General features: G+C 35.1%; 2 protein-coding genes across 2 annotated transcripts in view; one reads left to right on the forward strand and one right to left on the reverse strand.

The window, feature by feature from the left end:
* Window positions 1-22,439, forward strand: part of DOCK2 (dedicator of cytokinesis 2) — a 322,820-nt gene that overhangs the window by 148,965 nt on the left and 151,416 nt on the right. The gene's annotated exons all lie outside the window — the stretch shown is intronic.
* INSYN2B (inhibitory synaptic factor family member 2B) overlaps window positions 1-22,439 on the reverse strand; it is a 104,363-nt gene that overhangs the window by 31,108 nt on the left and 50,816 nt on the right. Inside the window, exon 2 of the mRNA XM_081939654.1 lies at window positions 2,978-4,905. Within this exon, the coding sequence (XP_081795780.1) occupies window positions 2,978-4,320 (1,343 nt within the window). The 5' untranslated portion in view covers window positions 4,321-4,905. The remainder of the gene's footprint in view (window positions 1-2,977; window positions 4,906-22,439) is intronic.

A 22,439-nucleotide genomic window follows, 5' to 3' on the forward strand; every position in this document is an offset into this window, starting at 1 on the left:
GGGGCAATATGCTGACTGTAAACCACTTAGAGAGGGCTGTAAAAGCACCATGAAGCGGTATATAAATCTAAGTGCTATAGCTATTGCTAATTAAGGAAGCAGAAATCTATAGCATAATAAGACAAACTGTTATTTGTAGTGAAGATATCTGTCTATTGTCTGTCTGTCTGTCTGTCTGTCTGTCTGTCTGTCTGTCTATCTATCTATCTATCTATCTATCTATCTATCTATCTATCTATCTATCTATCTATCTATCTATCTATCATCTCGTTGATCTGTCTGTCTATCCACCCACTCACCCCCTGCCTCTCATCTATCTATCTATCGTTTATCTATCATCTATCTATCTATCTATCTATCTATCTATCTATCTATCTATCTATCTTCATCATCATCATCATCATCATCATCATCATCATCATCATTTTCTATCTATCTATCTATCCATCCATCCATCCATCCATCCATCCATCCATCTATCTCTATCATTGGTCTGTCTGTCTGTCTGTCTGTCTGTCTGTCTGTCTGTCTATCTATCTATCATCTATCTATCTATCATCTTTCTGTTGTGGTATATTTTAGTGACTTCCCCTTGCCCTTTGTACTGTTCTATAATTATTGTGCACATGAAGATAAACAAAACTGCATATACACATATTCAACACTAAGGGAAAATCTAATTCAGTAAATAAATGCTTCCTTTATTCAAAAAACAACAGATGAGAGTTCCAAGAATACATGAGGGACAAATCATTAATTCTTAAAGAATGAGTATATTATATATGAGACCAAGTTGGTTTTGGACTCTTGTTGAACTATTTCATTTTCCTGCGAGGTTTGGGCTTGTTTCTAGCAGAGTGAAATAAATATGCTAATTACTGTAGCATAAGCTTACGCTATTGTAAGCTGTTGTATTTTTTCCTCTGCAAAGGATTGTTTTTACTTAAGGAATCTAAAAACTCTTAACATTATGACTGCATCAATGAAGATTAGAGTTAGCAAACACATTTTAGAGCTATTATGGAGTTTCACTAGTTGTTAAAGACTACTGAAGCATCTTTGGTCCTGAACTTATGCAATTAGAATGGCAGTAAACCTTGCATTTCACACTAATGAATCATTTTATGGCTATTAAGTTCTTCTGATAGATACAGAAATTGGAACTGATATTGTTTGTGCATTTCAGGTTGTAATTGTTTTGGCAGTATTTTTAACATTCAGAGCAAATATCAAGCTTCCACACCTTGTGCCTTATGTGCATCCAAATACAGATTATCTAAATGAGATGAATTCAGAGAAATTCATATTACGAAAGGTGACACATAGCCAAATACATTGGGATGAATGAAATTATGTTAGACTCAAGGTAAGATTTGCACAAAAGCAAAATATAAGTTGTTTAATAATAGTAATTTTTTTCCAGTGGTTTTAAATACTTAAAACATTTCAACTTTATTAAATATTTTTAAAAAACCATACTTGTAGGAAATACAAATTTAGTGCTGATTGATTAGGAAAGTAAAATAAAATGGAACCAGTTTTGCTTCTTGTTGAATATGTAGGTCATGGTTTTTTGTTTTTTGTTTAATGTCCCTATAATGAAGGGGTTGGTGTAAATGTTTCTGGCTGAGTGGAACAAATATGTTAATTGCAGTAGCCTGACACCCAATAAGGATGAAGTAGTTTATTATAACAGAAGCAGTCTGAAAATTAGGGGTACCATGGCATTCACAGTAATTAGGGAATTTCTATAATATTCCCTACAGTGAATTAAACTCTTTCTGTTAAACATGGCTCTTGTTCTGTCTGGACAAGCAGACTATTGCCTTGTCCAAGCAGAATATCACAATTTGGCAATGAGCAGGAAGTTGGGCCTGTTGAAGAGTTACTGCTATGAAAGCCGAGCAAGTGACTCAGATCTGCTCCCTCACTCTTGAGTTTGAGATGTAAATTATTTTCATTTTTAGTTTACACCTTTCTCTTTTATGTGATTTCATTCATATGATTTATTTCATTTTTACAGTTATTAAAGTTTATATTCAATTTTTTGTGCCGCATCAATGCTTTCCAAATTTGAGAGGTTCTTTGAAAAGAAAATCTTTAAAAAATGGTAATATGAGTTCTATCCATTTAAGTTGATCATTTGATTGAGTAGCTTGCTTTCTAGAAGTTACATTTTAAAGTAAGTTTTATCATTAAAAAGCTGGTATCTTTAAAGGGTTAGGTATTACTGGTCCATCAGTATGCATCAGAAATATGCACCCACATATTTAATTCCATAATACATGATTTTAGAATCAACAGCAAATAATATTATGTGTGAAAGCATATTTACATCCTGTAATAATGATATGCTAACTTCAAATGGATTTTTTTGTTAGTGTACCACATTAAAAAATCATTAAAAAATAACAAACTTTTCAGTTTGTTATATATGTGTGTGTGTTTGTCTGTCTGTCTGTCTAAAGAGAACACCTGATGCTTCAGATGCTACTACTGCTACCAAATTTACAGGATGATCTTGAGAATTATCTTCCCCTTTTACCAGGATTCAATAGCTGAGGAAACTTAAAAAAAACAACAGTGGGGGGCAGGTGGCCAATTTCAGGGTTTTTAATATGTTTTTGCCAACAAATCAGATTTGTGCTAGTCCCATGTATAATGTAACACTATTTGAATCAGAACGAAAGAGGCCAGGAGAATGAAAGCTTCTTAGACTAGCAAAATTTTAGCATCTCAGCTTTACTTTACATTGATAACCCTTACCAAAAACGTTGCATAACATTCAAGCTGAAAAGGCAGTTGAAGAGATTATTGACTAAATTTACAATGAAGAAAAAGCAGCGTAGAAATAGCATAATAATGTGGTTTTGCTAACCAACTGTTTTCCTAAGAATATACATGAGAGTCAAATAGTTAGCTTGAATAAAGTAATTGTATTGTAATTGTAAATTGTAAATATAAGAACACAACATACCCTTCATTGAGGGCTCTGGCCTTTTCCATGTCTTGAATTACATTCAAGAGGACTTTAATCTTCTCCTGGTTTGACAGCAAAGATTCCTCCACGGACTGAAGTCTGCCTTGTAGGGCACAGAGTTCAGTGTGTGCCAAATGAATTTGATTAATTTCTTTAATCTCTTTCTTTTCCGATTTTGTTTCAGCCCCTGAAAGATAGGCATTTATGTGAAAGCCTTCTAAGCAGTTGTTGTACTGTGGCACTTCGGTATTAGGGGAAATGTTTTCTGTTACAGATTGACAAGAGGGAATAGGAGGTGACACACTGTTGATAGTGAATAATGTTGTTTGGTTGTCATTCAACTGTATCTTAGGGCCAGTGTCTACTTGCAGTTGTACTGACTGCTGAGGCTCTGGGAGAGAGTAGGGTAAAGGATTGTGGTGAAACTGAGACAATGAGGGAAAGTTTTCCTTAGCGCTAATGTCATTCTTAGATGGCAGCTCAGTGTAGCATTTCTCTTCACACAAATTCTGACCCATTTGCGCATCATTACAGTTCTGACTTACATAAGTCAGGTTTTCAGACTCCACTAGCATAGAACAGATTTCCTCAGATTCCCTCTTAGTGGGAGAAGGGTCAGTGGAGCTCCTTAAGTCCACTTGTATGTCCGGATAAATGGAAAAATTGTCTAGTGCAGAACCCAGGTGTGCATATTCAGGGACCTGGGTAGAAACAGTGGCTGTTTCTAATATTGCAAGTTGATCAGAACCCAAATGGACAGGGCCATTGCTTTGTGCTTTAGGTACCTTTCGGAAAAAAGTATTTGCTGTTGCTTTTGGCCCATCATTTAAACGCTGAGTGATACTCAAGTAAGACAGACTAGACGAGATAATGTCCTGTTGAGAAAGATTGCCATTGACTTGAAAAGCATATTCAGACTCTTTTGGCATTTCTGTTAGAGACTTGCTTGTTGTAATTCTTTTCTTTTTAAACACTGGAAAATGCTTCCTGAGGCTTGGAGAAGTCTGTATGGCAATATTTTGTAATCCTTCGCAAGATGGCGGCAAACAGAGGGCATCGTTTACTAAGTTATGGGCTTGGGAGGTTTGTATTTTATCCAATACACATGGATCTTGGGTATCTCCTGCCTCCAGCTCTGATTCTACAACTGTTGGATTATCTGCTCCATCCTCTTTAAATCGGACTTGTTGTGATTTGCTCCTGCGATGGTGTGGATGTCTCCTAAAATCAACAGAATCCAGGCTGTTCCTTTTCAGCAGGACAGGCCTCACTTTGATGCCTTGCTGAGCCATTGAGTCGCAATTCAACATGTGCAGATAATAGGTTTCTTTGCGACCCATTTCATTTGGTCATTTGAACAACACTGGGCCTGAAGCCACCCAATCAAAACAGATGTATTGTTATTGGGTGAATAATTTTTTTTGCTTGATGTGATCTTAATTTTGAATGTTTCAGTTATCTGTTTCTCTGCTTCTTCTTTTTATTACTCTTTTAGAATATTATTTATCACTTAAATAGTACACATATATATCTGATACCTCCTATTTTGCATTTGCATAGAGTGTAAATAACAAGCATAAAAACAGTTTGTGGTATTTCCCTCCCTGATGCATAGATTTGTGAGAAAAATAGATCCATCAATAGTAAACCATTTTTTTTCTTTTAAGTTTGTTTCCCCTTTCTGTCCCATCTTCTCACTTTTACAAATAAGTTTATTCTTAAATATCTGCACGGAAGCCAGTGAGCTGAACCCTCATAAAAACAAAGCATCCAACAGGATTAACTGGAATAAATGATTTGAAGCATTGTAGGTTCCTTGATTTGATTTATGCAGATATTAGGTTAAGTACGTCTGAATAATTAAGATCCAAACAAGATATTTTTGGTCGAAGATCAGTTTTTATGGTGAAATGTACGTATATGGTCTGGAAGAAAAAGAAGAAAAAATAGTCACCACTGGAGAGTCACATAAAGAATATATGTTTTTAATTTACAGTAACAAAAAATAACATCCCATTCTTTTCCTAAATGCCTCTATGTCACGTGTGCTGAATTTTCACTGAATATCTGAAATCAGATTTAGGGATTAAATTGTTATTGCTTTCTAGGGAAAAAGAAAACAACAGCCTTTTAATAATAAATAGGATGCTCATGTAACATTGGGTTTATCCTTTACTTTTCACAATGCACCAAATACCCAAACTGTATAAAATACAGCAATCAGTGGGAAGTAGAAAGAAATTGTTTCTTATCTACATAGGTAGAAGTATGCAGTATTCTAGGAATCCATATTCACAATTAAATGGTTTTAGTTTTACTAATATTCTACATTCTCTTGGCTTTTATTCTTAAGTGCATATGTGATATCAACTAAGTTATTGCCTAGATAGTTATGGAATTAGTTTAATTGTGTAATGTCCAAGTGACCTCTCTATGTTATGCTAGGACAACTTCTATTTTTTTTCATCTCTTTTTCCTGCTTTTCTCAAAACAGATACTTTCCTAATAAAATGTCAGAATTATTTTCATTTTTAGGGTATATAGCAGAAGTTGAAATCCTTACCTGAACTTAATTGAAAATTGCCTTGTAAGAAAATAAATAAATCTCATTTCTTTTCAGTGTACTTTTTTTCTTTAGGATATGTAAATCCTGAAACATTCATGCTAACAAAATGCTAGTGTCAAAGTTTTCTAGTAAAATTAAAATGTTTTAGAAGTAAAATAAGAAAATTATTGTTACTCCTTCAGGAACATGCACACTTCTGTCTTTTTCTCTCCATCCCTCTGCCCCTAAAAAAAAATACATCATTTGGTCATGAAACATGAAGGTATCTGAGAAAATGTTGGTATGGTCTAGGAGAGGCTCTAGAGAACATTGCTATCAGGAACATAACCACTCCCAACCCAATATTCTTGAAATACATTCAACGCAAGATCACTTTGCTAAATCTTCCTAGGATGGATTATGAGCCATTTCTGGATCTGTTTTGTGCAAAGATGCATGTTTAACACAAGGAAGGTCTTATGGGGGGATGAGCTGCAATCTTGATTATTAACGGCTTTAGGTGAGACCTTCATACCTTTGCCCATTTTCCTCATTTGGCTAGGAAGGAGCTAAAGGAAGGTGCAGGGAAGAAGGAAGTGAGAAGGAGAAAGTGCGATAAATTCCTTTATGCTCTGTAAATTAAAACTGAATATATAAATATCGTATCTTTCTTCTCTGAGAGTATTTCTCTTATCATATTTGAAATTTTCTGAATTTTTGTATATGTTATTCAGTACTTTTCCCCTTCCTTTTCTTTTCCAAATTTTAAAAACAAAGTCTCTTTGTATAAATATGTACACTGGCTATTGAATCATTGAAATATTGATGAGAGCAATGAAATGGTCTTGATTTCTTAGTTCTAATAATTTCAGATTGTAGCTTATTTAAAAGCAGTAATACCTGTAAAAGAAGTTATAACCTTGAGACATCGCGACAACACAACATGCAGTCTCAATAGTCGGAGACCGCCGTTGATTCTTTTACCAGCTGCCCATACGGTCCATATGGACCTAAACCATCCGGAGAGATGGTGACAGGGAGACAAATCCTTGCTGGTCTCAGGGACACCGCAAAGTCCCTGATTGACCCAAGGGAAGTTCTCCAAGCCGGCAGTAAACAGACAGCCCCCAGGCTGACAAAGTCGGAGACGGCTCCGGAAAGAAGGCAGTGAAAGAGAGTCCAGCTGGTGAGATATTTTTTTCTTTGAGAATGATTGCCCAAATAATTTTTTTAAAGATAAATTAGTCTTTTAAGCAAAAGAACAAAGAGGCGAAATTTATCTTTATTGGACTGCCTTAGAAAGTTTTTTTTCTTCTTCCTCTTCTATGTAACAGCGTTTTGTGGATTGAAGTGATTGGAATGCTTCCCGTTTCTCCTCTTAAATAAATTAAATGATTTTTTTCTCCTAATCTGTGCTACCTTTATTTTTTGGCTGATCTAAAACTTTTTTTACTTTAATAATCCTTCCTCTTATTGTTCATTAAATTTTATTAAAGACACTTACAGATTTTTGTTTTCTTAAGCGTGATACGAATAAGAGAAAGTTGAATCTGCCATTCAGAAGCCAGAACTTGGTTTTTTTTCTCTTTTTGAAACAAAGCATCCTTTGCTCTATTTTCCCTGAGTTTGTTGACATTGCTAACTAGAGGGTTTGCAGCTTGTCTGTAGAGACTGATAACGGCTGAAGGACACAGACTGTTTTTCTTGCAGGTGTCTTTGTGGAATATTTTGGACAAGGGAAGGGAAAGAAAGGAAAAGATAGAACCCTCATTTTTTTTGAAAAAATTAAAAGGATCTTATGTTTAAGCAAATTTTAAACAAACATATTTTTATACAGAAAAGAGATATTGAAGGCGAGAGTGGCAGTGGATTTTAAACTTTTTCTTTTCTTCTGGGAAATATGCATTCATATACAGATGAAGAAACCCTAAGTTGCCAGGATTTTTGGATGGAATTCTAAAGATATTGGAAGGATTTGAGAGGTTTGATAAGAAGTTAGATAGATTATTGTCTGGCTCAATAAAAGATGAAGGGACTGGAGCCTCAAAAATTAAAGAAGGGAGTGAAGATAAAGAAGATAAAGACAAGATAACAAATGAACCTAATAATGGAGTACCTATGAGTGAAAGTGGAAAGGAGGGAACATGGAAAAGTGAATTTGATTATTATTATATACTTGATGATCTGGAGCTCTACCCCCCTTGTCAAGATATAGATTTGATGATGGAATTAAGAAGAGAAACAGCTTTAGAAAGACATCGGATAATCAAAGACATGTTAATTTTAATACCAGTTCAAGGGCAACAAGACTATATGAGAGAGCTTTCAAGCAAAAAAGTGCGGAGAGAAGTTTTTAAAAACTTTATAAAGAAGTTTATAAGAGAATTGACACAACAACTGGCTAAAGAGATAAGACAGTTTTGTTCCTGGAAAGACACAGGCTGATGATGAAGGTTGATAACTCAAAACTTAGTTAACCTTTGGTGATTAATAAGTAGGATTTCTTAGACACTTTTAGAATGTTTTCTTTAAAATGTTTTTGTTAATTAATAATCCATTATGATAACAATAACAGTAACAACAACAACAATAACAATAATAATAATAATAATAATAATAATAATAATAATAATAATGAAGTAATAATCTCAATTAGTAAAAAATAATTTGGATATAAACTGTAAATGGCCTGGGGAAAAGATTTATTAATTTCACTAATATATTTTTGTTTAGATTTTATTATAAAGAGGTAATTTTTCTTGGGCACGTATAAACTTTACTAACAAACTTTTGTTTAGACTTTATTATAAAGATGTAATTTTTCTTGGGTTGGAGGGGAGGAAATGTGCTATAAATGCCAAAAAATTCTGTTTTTTTTTCTTTAGATAACTATAATAACAATAAGAAAATGTTAATGGATAATGTTTAATGATTTTAATATGTCTTGGCATTCGTAAAAGCAATTAGATATAAGCCTTAGATAGTGAGTTGGGGGGAAAAAGGGAATATGCTATAAAAGGGTAATTATTGGAGGTTTATAGGAATAGCTAATGAATGCCAGTAGGTGGTTGTGTCTTCAAGTGCAAATGATTCTAGATAAAAGCATATTTAAATAATTATAGCTAAATGAAAATGATGGTACATTGATGGTAAAATACATAAAGATCTTCGATTTTAAAATGTAAATTAAAAATATGAAGGATGTATAGTAACACACGAAATTTATTTGTAACCAATCAACATGCTTTCTACAAGATGTAATTAAGAATGTTTTTGTGTTTTTGTTTAATTAAAACAATAAAAAAATTCTAAAAAAAAAAGAAATTATAACCTTGCCTTTCATGTAATTTTTGTACCAATTTATTTCCACACTTTTAAATCTAAAACAAACTAATAATGTAAAAAAACATGTTTGTTCTCACAAAAACTCTACTTGACTGGGCACAAACAAACCATATTGATTCATTAAAGCTAGACAGGCAAAATTTATTATGTACACTTTGGGATTGCATTTTTACACCAATTAGTCTGTATCTCTCATGCTTTGTGTCTATGTGTCGGTGTGCTTCTGATTGGATATTTTTCATTTTGACATTAAGTATGAATATAATAGCCTTTGGCTGCCAGGTTTGTCCAAATTAATACAAACTAATACAATAGGACCTTAGAGACAAAAACAGTTTTACTCTTCAGCAGTTAATTGAGGGCATAACACTGCTAACTTCAAAAAGCATACCCAAGATTAAGAAAAAATCTTTTAATATTTTATGCCTCAAAATATTTTCTACTGTCTTCAAACTATGCAGTTTGATCATGCAATGTACAAATATATCAGTTCACAATGTTGCTTCGGAAAACCTATGTATTTTATGCTTTTCTTTTTAAGTCTGTGTTCATTTAGAATTGGCCATGTAGCCAATGCCAAAATGGCAATGATATACACCAAAATATGGGCTTCAATGAAATACCACATTTACAGGTCTTCCCTGATAATGTTATTGGAATGATTACTATGCTAAAATTTTGCATGTATGCTAAAATTGTATGATTTGTATGCTAAAATTTATGATAATCAGATGTATGAGTGCCAGATACAATGGGTAGTGCAATGAACAATGCACTCAATCCGCCTCATCCTCTGTATCTGAGCACACACATATGATTGCTGTTGAGAGATAATAATATTTCTCCATTATCTCCATAATACATATCATAGTAGGTCAAGGTGAGCCAAGATAAAAAAAAATCTAATATATATGAAATTTGTAGTGCCTGGCTAGGTGGCTCAGTGGCTAAGATGGTGAGCTTGTCAATCAGAAAGGTTGGCTGTTTGGCAGTTTGAATCCCTAGTATAGGTCTCCTGCGTGAGCAGGAGGTTGGACTAGATGACCTCCAAGGTACCTTCCAACTCTGTTACTATTAAGCTGTAGTATGTAATAGAAGTAGTCAAGAATTATACACATAGAAGCTATACATTGATGATTTTAGCCCTGTCATTCTTCCTGATCCATTTCAACATCTCTTTTCTCTGTCTATATGAAAAATATGTATTTGCTAACTACTGTATACATTTAACATACAGTACAGGTATAGCTAATCAGCATCTTGAAGCTACTTGTGATCTTATGGTCATCTGTCTAATTTCACTAACTTGCAATATAATGAGTTCAAGGTTTTTGTAAAACAATAATGAGAAAGGGTCAGAAAGAGGCTCAAAAAGAGGGTTTGAAAGGGTTTCACAGATGGAGTAGGTTTTCTCACCAACATTTGATTCCATGTTAATCTTGTTTCAACCATTCTTAACATCTGACTGAGGTAGATTATTATCCCCATAGTTATTATCCCCTGACTGAGGTAGATTATTATCCCCATAGTCTTTGATAGTCAACAAATAACGCCATTCCTTGGTATACTATGACTGAAGAAACAAAGCCAGGGAAGTTAAGAAGCATCAGAAGCCTCTTCCCTCTTCCTCAAAAGAATTGGATAGATAGAGAGATAAGGCAGGAAGGTAAGAACATGTTCATCTTAGCATTGTACAAAACATTCAAAGGCCAGTGTCAACAGTTCAATGTCTGTCTTCAGAGTCTTAAAGCAGGTGTGTCCTCCTGAACATTTGTTATGATGCTTCAGCATTTTCCCACATCATCTCCACAGGCATGCTTCGCTAGAGGTATTGTCTCATGTATTGAAAAAAGCATTATTGATAAAAGCATACTATTTTTGGACTCTGCTAGGGTCTACTGCTCATCTAAATTATGTCAAGGAGAGGACACATTTTATTTCCCACAACATGACATGTCCTTATTGACATGCCACAAAAAGATTACACATTTTTTAATAAAAGTTTTTTATTTATTTTAAATTTTCAAAACAAACACAACACATCCTTCTTTACATACTGTAGATATCAGTTGGTTAAAAAAAAAGGCTTACATGCATCTCTTCCACAGTCAACAAACATAATTCATATTAACTCAAGTATTTTAACTCAGATATTTATACATGTTACCATCATCATACCTCCATTTTCATTTGACTATAATTGTTTAAACCTCCTTCATCATAAAATATACCAAGATTTAATACATAACCACATACTGGCATTTCATTTACTATTTCTAAAATCCTCCAATAACACTGAATCCTTATGTCCTATTCTAGCTAAACATCCATAATATTTAATAACAAAGTTTTCAAATCCTTCTTTCCAAATCACTGTTTACAATTTATATCCAATTTCCTTATGTTGTACCCATACCTATATACGTTGTTATCATTATCCTTCCTTTATTTAACTATATCCTGTATCATAACATTTTTCCCTAATATTCAAGACTTAACTATATCTAACTTAATTCTTTTTTATTATCTTTATTTATTTATTTTCTATTTATTTTCTTCGAATTTCTAGACCGCCCCCTCTCCCGAAAAGGACTCGGGGCAGTGTACAGTCCACACAACAAACAACAAGTATCAAATACAAATATAAATACAGATATAAATACACATAAGGAGGAGGTTAAAAATTTAAAAAGAACTGTACGGAAGAATATAAATATGGTTCTAAAAACCCTAAAATCAGTTAAATTTAAAACCGTACCCTATAAATAACCAGGTAAGAATATGTTTCCAGGAGGTAACAGTTGTCACAATTATAATTATGCCAGGCCAGCTAATCGAAACAGGTGAGTCTTCAATTTTTGTCGGAAGGAACGGAAGTCTGTGGTGGTTCTGATATCGGGGGGAAGGTCATTCCAGAGGGTTGGGCCCATCACAGAGAAGGCCCTACTCCTTGGCGCCGCCCGCTGGCATTGCCTAGTGGACGGCACCTGGAGAAGCCCTTCCCTGTGAGAGCGAATTGGCCGCAGGGATGTATGTGGGAGGATGCGATCCCGCAAGTAACTAGGTCCTGTGCCATGGAGCGCTTTGAAGATGGTAATCAGGACCTTGAAACGCACCCGAAAAACTACAGGTAGCCAGTGCAGCTCGCGCAGGAGAGGTGTTACATGGGAGTATCTAGAGCTCCCCATGACAACCCGCGCGGCCGCATTCTGGACTAGCTGCAGTCTCCGGGCGCGCCCCAAGGGAAGCCCCATGTAGAGAGCGTTACAGTAGTCTAGGCGAGACGTCACCAGCGCATGAGTGACTGTGCGTAGGGCATCCCGATCCAGAAGGGGCGCAATTGGCGCACCAGGCGAACCTGGTGGAACGCCCCCCTTGCCACGGCTGCCACATGGTCATCCATTGACAGCCGGGCATCTAGGAGGACGCCCAAATTGCGCGTCCTCCTAGATGCCCAGCTGTCAATGGATTATATATAATCCAAAAGGGTTTCTAATCTTCCTTTCATGGACACCATTCAATATTCATATCCAGTTATTACTTATCATAACACTACACATTGTATACATTATTATCATTATCAGTTATTTATTTAATTATATCTATTGTCACTAAATTTCACTAAGTTTAACTAGTTTTAAATTGTGCTCTTCCATCTATCAACCTGTATCTTTCCAGTAGCAAAACAGTCTCATATCTTCTGCCATTTGTGGTGTCAGTCCTCTAATCATCTCCTTAATCAACTTTGTATGGATTCCTCTTAGCAACTCCTTGCTTATAAAATCTCTCATGTAATTTTGATGCCCTTCTTCTGTTTCCTTAATCAGCTTATCTTTGATTGTCGGTAGTGTTATCAATGATATTACTAATAAAATTTCTGCCCTTTAAATCCATAAATTCTTTTGTTTTTTCTTCTTCTGTATCTTGCCATCTGGGGTAGATTTTTCCTCCATTTAATTCCTCTTTTAGTATTCCACTCATTCCATTTTCAGAGACAAACCGATCACCATAAATATCATCAATTTTGATTATTTTATATTCATTTTCCTCTTTGATTTTTAGGATTTTAACCACCACTTTTTCCATTTGATAAACATCTTCAACTTCTTCATCATATTTTGGTGTTAGATGCACTAAGTCTTCCAACTTCTTCTCTATCCTCTCACGTGAATTTGATAATTTCTGTATTTCTGAGAATATCTTTTGCAGACTTAAAACTTCTTTCTGCTGTTGAAATTGTGCCATTATCTCCAGCTAACAAACACTGCTGCTCTAGCTTAGAAGGTTTTAACAAGATTAAGCATTGATTCACAATAACCAGATATTAATAATATTTCTCTGGTTAAAGATATACTTCAAAGGGACATCTGTATGCTTTGCTTCTTATCACTCTCTATAAACAAACAGTGAGACCTTGAAGTGCCAAGCGAGGATAATCAGTGAAAAAAAATAAAAGTTTCGTTTCTGATACACAAACCTCCAGCTTCCGAGTAGCAGTAATGAAAGAGGAAAATTTTAGTCCATAGGTTACAAAGAGTAATAAAAGAAAAAAAAATAGAAGAAAACTTAATCCATTCATTTTAAAAGCTTGCATAAATTCCATCCATGAAGATAGCATTTAAAAAGTAAGATAACCCACTGTCCAAAACCATTCCAAATTTAATTCTGCCGCTTATTTCTTCTCTTCTCCAATTTAAATTAATTTTCAGTTTTTTATAGGCAGTCTCTTTAAAACAGTAAAAATTCCTCACCAGCTGGAAACACTTTCTCTTTCTGTATCCTTCCATTTTGGAGCCGCCCCGACTTCATCAGCCTAATGGCTGTATTTTTTGTTACTGGCTTGAAGAACTTATCTTGGATCGATCAGGGACTTTGCGATGTCCCTGAGATCAACAAGATGTATGCTTCCTGTTCACCATCTCTGTGCGACGGTTTAGATCCGTTTGGCCCACCCAGCACCAAAAGTATCAACTGCGATCTCAGAGCGTTGAGATCGCACGTAGTCTCATCACGATATCGGCTCCTCCTCCTGAAAGATTGCACATTTTATTGATGCTATCTTCCTAACATTTACTGCATTAGATTTACTTGACATAGTGGACTAGGTTATTGTTGCAATAGATGGAAATATAGATAGTCACCAGTTTCCTCAGCAAACCTATATGGGGCAACTTTGATAGACTGTAGAAACATCTACTTGCCAACCTAGATTTATTACTTGCCCAATTTCTTCAGAATACAGCGGATCCTTGTGGAAAATCCTAGATGTGTGAGGAAAATCTTTAAAACTATCTTTTGCAGGATTGGTGAGCTACCGTATCTATGTTAGAATGATGAAAGCACAGCTGGGTATTTTTATTTGGAAAATATTTTAAAGCAAGGATGCTTCTACTGTGTACACAGCTAATTGTCTCCAGAACTCAGCTGTGAATGACTTTATTCTCAAATACTAAACCCAAATATGACTTGTTTTTGTTTGGTTTAGTGTGTCATACAAATCTACCTCATATATACTTTCCCAAAGACCGCAGCAAGGTTTTAGCATTGCTTTGCTTCGCAGAAGTGATCTATTAATCGTTGGGTTATGGTGCAATCTCTTAAACTGCAATCCTACATGCAAATTCCAGTCAAAAGTGTGAGATAGGATTTGTTTCTGAGTCATAGGCTTTCACTGTAATCAATTAAGGCTGAAATAGCATTTGTGCTAACTTCTGGGAAAAGTAACGTTTTCTAATCAAGCTTGGTTGCTAATGAGCTACATGGAAATATTCTTGCAGAGCTTTTTTTTTTTTTTTAGTCAGACACAGAAATGTTTGCCATTGTGCTATTAGAGCAATAGAGATGGGAGCAGAGGGAAGAACTGAATCTGACTGAACAACCCTTGTTTTCCTTACGGTCCCCATTCCCTCTTGCCCTTTCCTCCGATTGGTGCAATGAATTGGGATGAGCAACCTTTTCCCAGGTTTGTTTGTTTCCCTGAGGGGAAAACGTGTTCCTGTTTATTTGCATCTATCAGGCTTTTCATAGTAGCATAAATATGTCACAGTGAAAAAGAGTCTAAACTTTCTCAACATTATTTCAGATGAAAGGATACAGGAGAAATCCCCCGGGGATGAACATGTCAAGGACATTCACCAAACTACACCATTTCAGAACATAATTTTTAGTAATGATAATAAAAAAACTTTTATTTAAAAGTGACTGGTCAGGATTATACCACCAAAATAATGCTTGGTTCATCCATAATAACCTTCACTGCATGGATTGTGTTACATCATGGATTGGTGTAAAATTGCAAGGAATTTGAAATATATATATATATATATATATATATATATATATATATATATATATATATATGTGTGTGTGTGTGTGTGTGTGTGTGTGTGTGTGTGTGTGTGTGTGTGTGTGTGTGTTACAACCCCTGGTATGCCCTTTATTTATTTATCAGCACAAATACAACACACACACAGACACACACAGACACACACACACACAGACACACACACACACACACACACACACACACACACACACACACACACACACACACATATATATATATATATATATATATATATATATATATATATATATAAAACAATTTTAATTCAGAACAAAAACTAACATGAACTGATATTTAGAAAGAAAAAAGAGGAAAAAGAAAAAAGAAAAGAATAAAGACAAAGGTGCAGAAATCAAAGCCAAATAAAAAAAAACATATAAAGAATTTTCTTAGTTAACACCTTATGGATCTCACACAGCAATTTTATTATACTGACCATAGGCAGCATTTTAAGAATAGATCCTATCTGGTGAAATCACAATAGATGCAGTGGCAATTGAAAGAATTTAAATCAAAGTTTTATAAGGGCAAGCCATGTTTCTCTTTCTATTAAGGGTACCAAAAAATTTAGACACTTGGCAATTGGCATGTATTACAATGGCTGCAGTATCCCAGGATCATGTGATCACCATTTGAAATTGTCCTAGCTTGCTTCTGACAACAAAGTCAATGGGGGAAGCCGGATTTAGAATAGTATAGAATAACAGAGTTGGAAGGGACCTTGGAGTCTTCTAGTCCAACCCCCTGCCTAGGCAGGAAACCCTACACCATTTCAGAAAAATGGTTGTCCAACATCTTCTTAAAGATTTCCAGTGTTGGGGCATTCACAACTTATGGAGGCAAGCTGTTCCAATGATTAATTGTTCTAACTGTCAGGAAATTTCTCCTCAGTTCTAAGTTGCTTCTCTCCTTGATTAGTTTCCACCCATTGCTTCTTGTTCTACCCTCAGGTGCCTTGGAGAATAGTTTGACTCCCTCTTCTTTGTGGCAACCCCTGAGATATTGGAACACTGCTATTATGTCTCCCCTAGTCCTTCTTTCTCTTAAGCTAAACATACCCAGTTCCTGCAACCGTTCTTCATATGTTTTAGTCTCCAGTCCCCTACTCATCTTTGTTGCTCTTCTCTGCACTCTTTCTAGAGTCTCCACATCTTTTTTACATCGTGGCGACCAAAACTGAATGCAGTATTCCAAGTGTGGCCTTACCAAGGCATTATAAAGTTGTATTTACACCATGTGATCTTGATTCTATCCCTCTGTTTATGTAGCATAGACGTGTGTTGGCTTTTTTGGCAGCTGCTGCACCCTGCTGGCTCATATTTAAATGGTTGTCCACTACGACTCCAAGATCCGTCTCACAGTTGCTACTATTGAGCATGGTACCACATATACTGTACTTTTGTTTTTCTTGCCTAAATGTAAAACCTTACTTTTTTCACCATTGAATTTCATTTTGTAGATAGTGCCCAATGTTCAAGTTTGCTTGAACAACTGTAGTTGCTATTGTCTGGCATGGGTTATGGAAATCCCCAAATTTGAGAACAGTTATTTCTAAAGACATTATTAAATAATGACATTGTAGCTCTTGCCTTTTTAGGAAAGAATCTATCTATGTCAATCCAGAGGTTGCTAACTACAACTCCCAATATATATACAATATAGGGTTCATGGTGAGGGATGCTGGGTATTATTTTAAAGAATGTTTGTAGTGCCAGCTGTTCACTACTCCATGGATACACCTTAATCCACTTCTCAACCACTCTGTTGATGGCCCAGTCAAATGACTCTTGAATGATGGGAAGCCTATTGCTAGATTTATGTCTTGGTTTTTCATTTTGTCTATGTCCTCCATGGTCTTAGTTACAACGGCTTAGCATCTGGTTCATAAACAATCCTCATGGTTTCAATAGAATTAACATTCTCTGTTGCTTCTATCCTAAAATAAGCCCATCTGCAAAAACACATAATCATTTTCTTTGGTTTTTTTTCAACTTTAGAACTTCGATGTAATCTAACCTTAATTTAAATGGTATATCTGCCAGAAATAAGCAAAGTAAATCTAAGGAGGCAAAAGTTGCCACACTATAAGAAATAGTACTTTTTATCCTTGCTTTGAAGTAAAATCTGAGGCTACTAGCTTAATGGCTGGTCAAATCAATACACATGAGCAGTGTTGTACAAATTTATATTAGATTTCTAAAAGGTAGTTAGCTATTTAATTTGTCTTCATACATTTATTATGTTAACACATACCTGCTCTTTTGTTAGGGAAGTGAACATTGCCTCAATAAAACACACATTCACACTGTTCATAACCACTATGCTGTCTAAGAGTGGTAAAATCTTAAATAGTTATTCCCTAGATAAATATTTTATTAAGAATTTAATGGGACTTCTCCTTGATAACATATATTTCTAAATTGATTTTCTGTTATATGCATTCTGAAATAGCAAATGTTGCTGCTCATATAAATATGCAAGACAACCAGATAATTGCTTGCCAAGTACATCAAGCAAAATTCTTATTCTAAAGGATTTTTTAAAGATAAATTATATTAAAACATTATTAGTAAAACAAATGTTTGAGCCTCAATAATTTTCTTCTGAAATTGTGAATATTTGATAGCATTTTTTGTCTCATGTAACAATTTCGCAACTGTTAAGAAGTCAGAAACTAAAGTTATCCTATTACTTATAAACTCTGTAATATTGAAATGAATTACATCATTCATTTTCAAATCAATAGCTAGGTTTGATGTAAACGTGATATGGAAAAGATGATATGTACAAATATCTGGACTTCGCATAATCTGTCTTAATACCATTACTTCCTTCCTCCATTCCTGGTGCATTAAAATTCAGCAAGTATTGCTGCTTGTTATATTCTGGATACTGAATGTAATACTAAATTACCACACTCAAAATAGTCAGGAACTGAAATCACAGCTCAAAAGTTCTTGCTTATTCCAATCCTAATAACATAGTGTTTGACTGGAATGGAAAAGAATAATTAATTGACTTTGGGAATGTTGAATTGTGTGATACCATGAAGGGAGAAGCAACCCACTTGGTACATAGGTTTTGGCAAGTGATTTATGCATGTCTGACCTTGAAGAATTTGTAGATCTTCCTATCCCAATACACTCTTTTTAAAAAAAAACAACCCACCTTTTTATTGCCTGTCTGGTGTTGTCAAGTCACAATGCTGCAGTGAAAGAATAAATAACATACAGTAGAATTTGACAGCCAAGTTTGTAGAATTAGCAACTCATTCATTTAGTTATTTTAATATTTCCTTGTCTTCCTACTTCATAGGAATCGTTTCTTGACTTTGAGTGTTGTGAAACTTATTTAGACTTCACCCTTATTTCTTTCTTTTTTCAGAATTATTGTTAAATTGGCCTTAAGCCAACCAACCCTTTGCTTAGAATTTTAATTTTCTTTCATTCTCTCTTTTCTCTTGCTGTATCCTTCAAGTAAACTGCAGATAAAGATGCATTGAGCGCTTTCTAGTTTGATGACATTTTTGCAACTGCTTTTAGGCACAAGTAACATATTTTCCTTAAATGACAGGCAATTTGAGATCTGATTTCTTTAAGATCTCTTCAGTGATTACCAACTAGATCAAGTAATCTATTTTACTCTGCAGCTAAATCACAGAATTTGAATTTCCATTATCAATATTTGACTGTTCTTCAAATTTCATCTCTAAAAAAACAATTAACAATTAAATAGGTTTTCTAACAACAAGGATAAATATAATTTAGCACCCTAATTTTCTTCCATGTCTTACATCTAATGTATCATTTATCTCCTTAATCAATTCCTGATGCCAAAGATATATACTTATTCTGATGTATTATTTGTTAATCGTGAAGTTACTAGGAAGACATTCACTTTTTCTCTCAACTTTTTTTTCTTTATATTTTCTTTGTCAAGCTTTTGATTGAGAGTGAGATTAAGGTGATTTGCTGGGACATTTGGGTGGGCTTTTTCTTATGTGGTATCATTGAGATCTATCCTTTGGACATAGCTGGTTCTTTGTGAACCTCTATAACATTTCAGTACTGCAATTTAGAATATACTGGGTTTTACTTACTATCTACTTTGCACACGATGTAAAATAAGTTAGACTAATTTGTTTGATATACTGTCAATAGCAAGATATTGATTCCCCTCTGATAGATATTTGCTCCTAATGCTCCTTTGTTGTAAGAAGCCTGTGTTTTCTTTGTGTGAACTTTTATGTTTGCATGCATGTGTGAAAGGTGAAGGAAAGTGATTCATTGGGTTACTGAAGCATCCTTTATTTCATGGGCATTTCAGATGACGTTTCACTTCGTAATTTGCTTGGCTGACAGTGACCCATAGCATGAAGACTCATGTTTCTTCCATTTCTGTATTAAAAATGGTTTCACTGCAGTCCTCAGAGCTTTATGCCATCAATTCTGCTTTGATTTTCCTTGGGTGTTAATAGCACTGCTATGCTTTGAGAACCGAAGCCCATTAATATGCTAATACTGTCTTTGGTTTTCCTGCTTTAAAAAGACACTTTTGATGCTGGATTAAAATGTCCCTATGTCTTACAAACTCCTAGAAATTAAAAGAATAAAATGTATACTGTGACATTTTAAGTGAGTGTGCGTATGTGTATGTTTAACTTCTTATATATATTTAAGCTGGTCCCTAAAAATGATTCACTGAGGGTGGAAAAGCCCTTACTACCATGTTATGTTTTCAGATAACAAGTATATGCTTTAGTAGTAACTTGCAAAGCAATAAACCTTCCTGTACCCAGAGGAGCTGTTTCAAGAGGGGTTTTGTTGTTTGTTTTTGCTGTTCTCAATTTTTCCTGTGCCTCAACAGCTTTAGTTCAGATGAATACAAGGTAAGGGAAATAGAGGTTTCTTCCCCCCTTTTTCCTTAAGTATTATGACAGTCCTATGAGTTTGGCACAGGATAGCAGAATCCATAGCAGAAAATAGTCTCCTGGGTCCTCTCTGATGCTCAAAGTAGGTTATCTTGTGTCCTAACACATTCCCATTACATCCATCACACTCCCCAATGTTTGCCCACTATGGATCACAATGTGATTATGCCTGGAAACAGGCTATCGTCCCCAGTAAGCAAAAACAAAAACATCTCCTAACAGGAGAGCACTAAAGCATAGATGCAGGACCAAACTCCTATGCTCTAATATCTGTTGGCTGCTTCTGAAAATTATGCTTCAGAGCAGTCAGTGGTAATTAAATCCCAAGTGAACTGTAGAAGGTTAATTCTGGTCTGCAGCTGCAGAGGTTTCAGTGTGTGTTTATGTGACCCTTGAAAAGAAAGATACAGCAGCACACAAGACCAGTGGTGCTGGAAGACCTTCTTGATGCCTCAGAAACTGGCTAGTGTGCATCTGAGACCACATCTTTTAACTGAGCACTAAGTTCTCTATGGTGGAGTTAGAACTCCTCTTTTGTTCTTCTGGAAGTTATGCTATCTCCCAGTCACTCCCTGTACTGTAGTTTTTTTTTTAAAAAAAAACAATCATTATCCATGCCTTCTTTGGATATCACTTTTCAAAGGAACTTAATATAGTCTTTCTGGGAAAGGATCTTTATAAGATGAAGAAGTCTGCATGTGTTTTTATTTGGAGATGATAGAAGGGTATCCTCTGACTCATGGTAACTGCTTCATAGTCCTTGATACAAGCCATTCTGATCATTCTCCCCATTACCTTCCTCCTAATGTCCACCGTCCTTTATGTATAAATTAACCTTGCAGGCATGACAAGAAGCACTTGAATTAGGTTTTAGCAGTATAAAACAAATAGCAGGCAGTGAAATATTATTGTACGTTTAAAGTAGCCAATCAGCTGTTTGATTAAGGCTAAATTAATTAAAGGTATATTTTTTGGCCTGGCTGCAGAGAATCATTTAATTTTTGCATTAAACTACTTCTCTTTTTTTAAAGGACTGAACATGATCATTTATTTTTAATGCATATTTAAGGATAAATGTATAAATGTTTTTCTCTCAGCTGGGCATTTCTCCATTTCTCCAAGTACATATTTTAAACCCTCCCTCCCGTAGCCTTTTTTTTAAAAAAAACATTCTCTATAAAAGACAAAATGGTACAAGTATTTTTAAACTTTTGAATCAAGAACTGCATCAAAGCAGTATGAGTGCTAGTACACAATTTCCAATGTAAACATTGATCAGAAAATACAGTTTAATTACTATCAATTTATCAGGCAAGAACTACATATGTAGAGTTCAAAACAAGTTATTTTATTATTCTCTGCCTATAATACAGGAATCTCCCCAGACTAGCAGCTTTCATCTGGAAAAGACTGATAAGGCTCAAGTCACGGGGGATAGGAGGGCGTGTCAGATTTTGCTCTCTTGTGTTAATATATTGAGTCCAGGCTAATTCCCTACTTTAATCCTCTTCCCAACTAGGACGGCTGCTCTCCAACAAAATATTCACAAGTTTCTAATTAATGAAACATACTATTTGCAGTAAATATTGTAATAAAGCAGGAAGGCCACATTCATTGTTTTAAAGTTAGACAAAAGTATCGGAGAGTATCAGTAATACTTGTTCAGAACTGACCTGAAGGCAGGACTAGAAGCAATGGATGGAAACTAATCAAGAAGTGAACTAATCTAGAACTAAGGAGAAATTTCCAGACAGTTAAAACAATTAATCAGTGGAACCACCTGCCTCCAGAAGTTGTGGGTACTCCAACATTGGAGATTTTAAGGAGGAGATTGGACAACCACATGTTTGAAATAGTATAGGGTCTCCTGCTTGAGCAGGGGATTGGACTAGAAGATTTCCAGGTTCCCTTCCACCTCTGTTATTCTGATCCAGAACATATGAAAAGCAAGTGAGCCTTCATTCAGGAATGCACAATATGGGCCAGTACTTTGAAAGGTGTGCCAGAAATTTCTGAACAGACTGCCTCAATCAGTTCCAAATCTCCAAATACTTTTTCTAGCCTAATTATTTGTTAAATTATTTGCTTCCCTCTGGAATGAGCTGCCCCCAGAGCTCCGCGTAATCCCTGACCTCCGGTCCTTCCGACGCGTCCTAAAAAGTTGGCTTTTCCAGCAAGCCGGCCTGGCCTGTTAATGTTAATGTTAATTTTAATTTATTTTAAATGTACTGTTTCTTTTTTTTAAAAAAAAATCGGTTTGGTCTTTTTGGAATTGGGTTTAATCTTTTTTTAA

The sequence above is a fragment of the Natrix helvetica genome (genome assembly GCF_964273705.1).
Source record: "Natrix helvetica genome assembly, chromosome: 1".
Lineage (NCBI taxonomy): Eukaryota > Metazoa > Chordata > Lepidosauria > Squamata > Natricidae > Natrix > Natrix helvetica.